The sequence below is a fragment of the Bos taurus genome, chromosome 8, assembly GCF_002263795.3.
Source record: "Bos taurus isolate L1 Dominette 01449 registration number 42190680 breed Hereford chromosome 8, ARS-UCD2.0, whole genome shotgun sequence".
Lineage (NCBI taxonomy): Eukaryota > Metazoa > Chordata > Mammalia > Artiodactyla > Bovidae > Bos > Bos taurus.
The window spans coordinates 60,266,296-60,273,493 of record NC_037335.1 but is presented as its reverse complement, the minus strand read 5'-3'; the positions used below and the strand labels follow the sequence as shown (position 1 = coordinate 60,273,493).

General features: G+C 41.0%; 1 protein-coding gene across 2 annotated transcripts; it reads left to right on the top strand.

The window, feature by feature from the left end:
* The first annotated feature begins 3,208 nt into the window (after positions 1-3,208).
* OR13C7 (olfactory receptor family 13 subfamily C member 7) lies at positions 3,209-6,812 on the top strand. 2 transcript variants are annotated; one of them, XM_059888934.1, is made up of 2 exons: positions 3,209-4,195; positions 6,786-6,812. In XM_059888934.1, the coding sequence occupies exons 1-2, from the start codon at positions 3,263-3,265 to the stop codon at positions 6,810-6,812; spliced, it is 960 nt and encodes a 319-aa protein (XP_059744917.1). In that variant the 5' UTR covers positions 3,209-3,262. The 2 variants fall into 2 exon arrangements, with proteins under 2 accessions (XP_059744917.1, NP_001377599.1); NM_001390670.1 differs by lacking the exon at positions 6,786-6,812 and having other exon boundaries at positions 3,263-4,222.
* Positions 6,813-7,198: the final 386 nt, after the last annotated feature.

The following is a 7,198-nucleotide window of genomic DNA, read 5'->3' as shown; positions in this document are numbered from 1 at the left end:
TGCGTTCCAGGAAACAAATTCACTCAGAAGGACAATGCAGATGGTGGAGTGCAGTTTATTACACCGGCAGGCCCAAGGCAGAGTCTCCTCTTAGCCAAGGACCCCGACCAGTTTTTGTGAAAACCTTATATACCCTAAGTGTATTTGCTCAAACTCACCTCCCCAGATTCCTTGAAACTAGTCTGAATAAGGTAAAAGAGAGATACAATCAAAGTTAACCCATGATTCATGTGTCACAAGACTAGATAAAAGTGGATATTTATCAATAGACCCGTGGTCATATCCCGATAAACTTAATGGAATTTACCAGTTTGTTCTGCTACAGAGACAATTAGCATATTCTTTTAGGCAACGGAGAGTCCAAGTACAAGTCCTGAGGCTCTTTTATCTGGGGGTCTGGTTTTCCATTGGTATGCCATTTCTATAGACACTGGGCACAAAGTTCAGAGTCCACTGGGAGGGTGACCATGCGTGTAGCCTAATGTTCGAAGCCTGGCCTAAGATGGAGTCCAGCTCTGTCTGTTTCCTCCTTCAAAACCATAGCCAGAAGCTTGGTACCTACTGTCAATGGTCTCCAGGGTATTAAAATCATGCTTTCTAACAATTTACACTGCATGTTTGTTTATTCATTTATAAATGTATAGATGTTCTATATCAATATGTTAGGATGCACATTATAAAATGTTTACAAAAACAGAAATTAAAAAGATGGATAGAGATAAATAAAATATAAAAAATAAGAGTTAACACGGGGAAAAAAGAAAACAAAAGTAGGTCACAAATTCACTTAATAACTCATTTAGCAACTGTTCATTGATGCCTACTGTGAGTCTGGTACATTTTTCATATTTCTAGGATACATCTGTGAACAATACAGGAAAAAAACCTCTGCCTCTGTGAAACTGACATTCTAGCAGGAGAGAAACAGACAAGAAACAATGACTAACATGTATAAAAAAAACAATTGAGGGTGTTAGAAACTGCATGGACTCAGGACTGAGGCATAAAGAATTTTGCTCCTTTGTGAAACCCGCAAAAACTACCATAATACGTCTTTGTTTTGCTTAATTTTGTTTTTAATGACAAAATCAACAAGGTTAAGGAGAAGAAGGGAGATATCAGAGTGAAGACATTTTGAACGCTGCAAAGTGAATGGGCTAGTGGCTGATCTAATAGAGCCAAATCCTAAGCCAGAAACTAGGAGAGCTGAGCCACAACCAGACCTACAGCACCGAGGACCCGCTGTACCAGGTCTCTCTGGGACCAAGGATAAAGATGGATGCTGCTGAAATAAGGAGGATTGGGAAAAAAACTCTAAGAAACACAGGTCCTACACCCCCTCCCTCATTCTGTGACATTGGTTGACTGTCCCTTACCTACCTTAACAAAAATTTATTCTCTGGAGAGGATAAGACACATGCACCAAAGAAAGATTTCAAACAAAAGGACATCATTTCTGCAATCAGCTGACCATTTTCGGGTCCAGAGCTGCACTACCTGTGAAACCAGATTCATTTATGCCGCCCCAACCCCTCACCACTGAACGCCCTGTGAAGGCCTGGCCTGTTGTAGGCACTCTGAATTTGTTTGGTGGGACACAGACAAGAGGGAACCTTCCAGGACACTTGCTTTTTTCCAGTCCTGAGATTCTAAATTTGGAAATGCCAGGGGTGTAAAAGGGTTTGTCCTGTGGGTTTCACATTCTTCCAGCTCTATTGTGGGCTCTGCTGAGAGTTCTCACTGACTGGGGGGGGGGGGGGTCAGGTTAACTCTGGCAGGACCAGAATGACCCTTTTTCTCTAATGCTTTCTACTAGCTCAGTAGGATGGATACAAAGAGAGGGAGGGGGAAAGAAAGTGCTTCTGGCGGGACTTCAGAATAATTGGATCTTGGGGACATAATCTCAGATGTATAGAGTTTCCAAATTTTGTCACTTCAACTTCTAAACTTTAAATCACCTCAGGGACTAGAGTAATCCCAGTAGCAGAGTGGGATTTAAATGGCTTCTGGTATGCAATGGACAGTCCTTTGTGTATTTTTTCTGAAACAGAACAAAGCCAAGAAAATTTAGCTTTCATCCATCTCAGGTGCTAACTCCTCTGGCTGCTACTTTCAGACTCGATTGGCTATTTTAGGCTTCTTCCTCAGACAGAAGAAAAGTGATTTACTTTATTGACCTATTTACAAAAAAGGTAAGAGAACACCCTATATATATATATATACACACAATACTATATACATTAACTGTTGTGGACCCAGCATCATAAAGGACATCTTAGTGACAGACAGTTCAAGAACAAGAAATTCAAGAGGTCATTTAGTCCCTGGGATGGAATACCTTTCAAAACAATTCATTCCAGAGTGAGTATGAGGGAGCTGATGGCCAGAGAGGAAAAGGGACTTAACGATTGCCAGGCCATGCTGCTAAGTAGCTTCAGTTGTATCCAACTCTGTGTGACCCCATAGACGGCAGCCCACCAGGCTCCCCCGTCCCTGGGATTCTCCAGGCAAGAACACTGGAGTGGGTTGCCATTTCCTTCTCCAATGCATGAAAGTGAAAAGGGAAAGTGAAGTTGCTCAGACGTGTCTGACTCTTAGCGACCCCATGGACTGCAGCCTACCAGGTTCCTCCATCTACGGGATTCTCCAGGCAAGAGTACTGGAGTGGGTTGCCATTGCCTTTGCCAGGCCATGAGTGATTGGCAAAGGCCAGCTCTTTGGGTAAATGCTTCTGAGGAGCTTTGGAAGGTGAGCGAAGGAATAAATGAATGAATATCCCAGGGGCTTGGGGGCTGTAAGAGAGGGAACTGTGAAAGAGGAGAAAGGTAACATCCAAAAATGCTTGGAGGGGAATGGTCAGGAATTAAGCACAAAGGAGATCAGTTATTTCCACCAGTCTTGTGCCCCAAAGCAGGTGAAATCATACAAAGGGAATGTAACACTTCTCAAAAAATTGATGAAAATAAATTGGCCATACATGGTATAACTTGAAGTAAATGTGTGACATCAACCTTGAACATGATTAGAAAAATTCAACCCAATCTGGTAACACTTTCATGGGCAGCCAAACATCATAAAGTAGATTTTGAAAAATTTCTCTCCATTTTACTTAGAACAACACAAAGAACTGCCCAGATTGCTAGAAGAGTTCTCTAAGCGCTCAGCAGGACAAGTTTCCTCACTGGTTTTCTGGCCTCTTTGGGTATCAGAGAATCATGAAGTTGGCTTTTTGAGTTCAAACAGGTGACAGAGAGGAGACACTATGGACAGATCCAATCAGACCTCCCCCCTGGTGGGGTTCATTCTCCTGGGCCTCTCAGCCCACCCAAAGCTGGAGAAAATGTTCTTTGTGCTCATCCTGCTCATGTACCTGGTGATCCTACTGGGCAATGGGGTCCTCATCCTGGTGACCATCCTTGACTCCCGCCTGCGCACACCCATGTACTTCTTCCTGGGGAACCTCTCCTTCCTGGATATCTGCTACACAACCTCCTCAGTCCCCCTCATCCTTGACAGCTTCCTGACCCCCAGGAAAACCATTCCCTTCTCAGCCTGTGCTGTGCAGATGTTCCTCTCCTTTGCCATGGGGGCCACAGAGTGTGTGCTTCTGGGCATGATGGCGTTTGATCGCTATGTGGCCATCTGCAACCCTCTAAGATACCCTGAGGTCATGAGCAAGGCTGTCTATGTGCCCATGGCTGCTGGCTCCTGGGTAGCTGGAAGCACCAGTGCCATGGTGCAGACATCCCTAGCAATGCGACTGCCCTTCTGTGGGGACAACGTCATTAACCACTTCACCTGTGAGATCCTGGCTGTCCTGAAGTTGGCCTGTGCTGACATCTCCATCAATATAATCAGTATGGCGATGACCAATGTGATCTTTCTGGGCATCCCAGTTCTGTTCATCTTTTTCTCCTATGTGTTCATCATTGCTACCATTTTGAAGATCCCCTCAGCTGAGGGGAGGAAAAAGGCCTTCTCCACCTGCTCTGCCCACCTCACAGTTGTGGTCATCTTCTACGGGACCATCCTCTTCATGTATGGAAAGCCCAAATCCAAGGACCCTCTGGGGGCAGACAAACAGGATGTTGAAGACAAGCTCACCTCCCTCTTCTATGGGGTGGTGACCCCCATGCTCAACCCCATCATCTACAGCCTCAGGAACAAGGATGTGAAGGCTGCTGTGAGGAACCTGGTGACTCAGAAACGCTTCACCTGGTGATGGTGGAGGGGTCCTGATAGTTCACCTGAGGGTCTCAAGAGCATAAGATGAAGGGATAAGTTCATGCAAGTTTCCATAGGTACATATAATTACACAAAACCTCATTATACCCAAGAACTCTGTGTGAATAGAAAAGCAGTCAGTGTGAATTTTCCCATCAATCTCTAGGCAATTATACAAAAGTATATTCTTGCTGATCTAGTCTTTTACTTCTCTGTATCTTCCATGCATAGTAAACAAATTGATGTCAAAGAAAAGTAACTCTTCAAGTTTTATTTTCTAATTCATAAAAGCTCTGCTCTATAGAGCTTTTCATAGTCTATAATTCAGTCACTCCTTGGCTCACTCGCTGACCATATTTGAATGGGTCCATACCTTTATGGTCACCTGTCAGCTCTTCCTACTCCATATCAAACAATAGTAATATTTTTATCTTTATCCTCATTGTACTTTATTTTTATTGTCATTTTAATTCTTAAAACTGTTTCCTGAATCATTCTCTTCCTATGTCTCCATAATTAGCCTCTTTCCCTTGCCCTTAACCAAGGGCCCAATCAGAAAATCATTTACATCCTTGGAGCTGAGAGAAAAACAAGGTGTGGCAGACTGATGCAAAGGTAAAAGGTTCAGGCCTTTTTCTTTTCCTTTTCTGAAAATGTTATTCATCCTTGGCTTCTTTCCCTAGAAAACACTGGCTTCCCATGGGTCATCAGAGGATTGTGGAAACTGAGAGATGTGGAGGGTAATCAAATAAATTCTATTAAATACCTGACCTGGCTTGACCGAGCATGCAGCCAAGAGGTGACCATCACTTGCCTTTGTACCTAAGAATCCCCAGAGCCACGCGGTCAGTGTTTAGAGGGAGAGGTGGCGGTGCTCAGAGATGAAGGAAGAGATGCATAGCAATCGCCTTCATGACTGGTGAGGAATTCCCTAGAGTTATCCATCTAGAAGCGCAACTAAAAGAATGGGCAAAGTAGAAAACCTCTGACAGTTGATATGAATTTTTAATCCAACAGAGAGGAAACAAACTACCACTCAAAGCAACCAGCCCTTGCTGAAAAAGAGTTATTTCAGGAAGATGGTCTGAAATTAAAGAAAATTCTCAGTAGTTTTTTTCAGTGGAATTCAAGAGGGTATTGAATCAACAAGAGCAGTCTAAAAAAGGAGGCTAGGAGAAAAGATAACTGAGAAATAAGAACATTTGCTCAGGGGAAACAATCCCACTTACTTGGATTCAGTATGGAATTCATAAGGACACAGAGCAGATGAAAGATGAATAATAACTAAAAATTTTTTCACGGAATAGAAGTTTTAGATATTTTGTTCATAAAAAGTTCATCAAATACCCAGTAAGAAATTATAGCAAAAGACCCACCTACCTAGATTCAAAGATAAATTTTAATTCCTATACATACCAAAATAATCCTGCAGACTTTTCCACAGAAGAAAAGCATATTTCCTAATAAGGAATGAGAGTCTGCCAATGGCCTGCTGTTCCCCAACCCTAAATGTAGACATTGGCAGAATAAGGTTTTTGAAGTTCTGAGGGAAAGGAAATGGGTTGTGAATCCTGAATTCTATACATTCCTTATCTTTGCACAGATACAAGGGTTTAAAAGCCACTTGCTGTCATGCGTAAGCATAGAAAGCACATATCCATACAATCTCTTCATGAAAATAATTTATTTAGAATGCTGTCCCAACAAACAGTTAAAAATAAAAAATTGAAAGGAAGTGATAGAATAAACAGTGGGGAATGATGAAATACATAGGACCGATCAAGTCTAGTCAATTCTTATACTGATTTTGCAAAGATGAATACATGATGGAATTATTAGCAATCGTGTCGAGGTGAATAATGATGATGAAGCAATGACAGAGCTCCATTTATAATTCTAGATGAATTCATCTAGCTGGGAAATGAAGAAAGAGAAAGTTACACCCCTAAAGGCTTCATCGGATATGGTGGGAAGGGTTCCTATAAATACAGTCCATTGCACTGATACTGAAGGGCAGCAAAAGTCTTAATATTCTTGTTGAAAATTTAAGAATAAATACCAACAAGTATTAGGGTGAAGTTTTTGAAAGAACTAGAGGGTTATGAAAGAACAAAGAAAGTTGATCAAATGAAAAAACTCATTTATTGAACCTGCGGGAATTTAAATCACTATATACTAAACAGATAATACATACTACCCAGAGGCCGCTTTTTTTTTTTTTTTTTTTTAGGATATGCAAGGTTTTGAACATCAGATCAATTACTGCAACCATTTTATTAACAGATTAAAAAAGAAAAAGTAATCTCACCCACAAATGTTGAGAAATAATTTGGTAAAATTTAGCATCTGTTTCTGACTCTCTTAAAGTAGTGGATTTGAATAGAGGAATCCATCCTTGACATGAATGAAATGATCAGAACAACAGCAAAGGGTGCATTTGACGGCAAAACATTGGTAACATGCTTACAACCTGGATTAGGACATCTCTCAATATCTGCATCATTCTGCAGAGTCTAGCTAATTAAACCAGATCAGAAAAATAAATGAGGAATGAAATACAGAAAAGAAGAAAACTATTCAGTAAGTAAACTACTGTTGTTTACTGAGAAAAAAATTTTAATCAAGTACAAAACTAAAGTGGTTGTATATAATTTAAAGTAAGTTGTATATAATTTAAAGAAAGTAAAGTGGTTGTATATAATTTACACGAGTCACAGCAACTTTAAAAGACCTAGGAAAAATACATAAAGAATTTGAGTATATCAGATATTTACAATGGTCATGCATTAACAGAAGAAATTTTTTAAATATGTTTTCATTTTGGAGGGAGGAAAAGACCTGAATGTAAGCTTCAAGACACTCTGGAGTATCCTCCGAGTGCCCTCATTCAAAGCCAAAACTGTTTCTAATAGGTTGGGATGACCCATGCTACATCCAGTTTCCCATCCTGAGGGCAGGTCCATTCTATTTGTTG

Coding starts and splice junctions, on each gene's coding strand:
- OR13C7 (XM_059888934.1), top strand. CDS start 3,263: ATGGACAGATCCAATCAGACCTCCCCCCTGGTGGGGTTCATTCTCCTG. Junction 4,196..6,785: donor AGGCTGCTGTGAGGAACCTG/GTGACTCAGAAA, acceptor AATGAAATACAG/AAAAGAAGAAAACTATTCAG.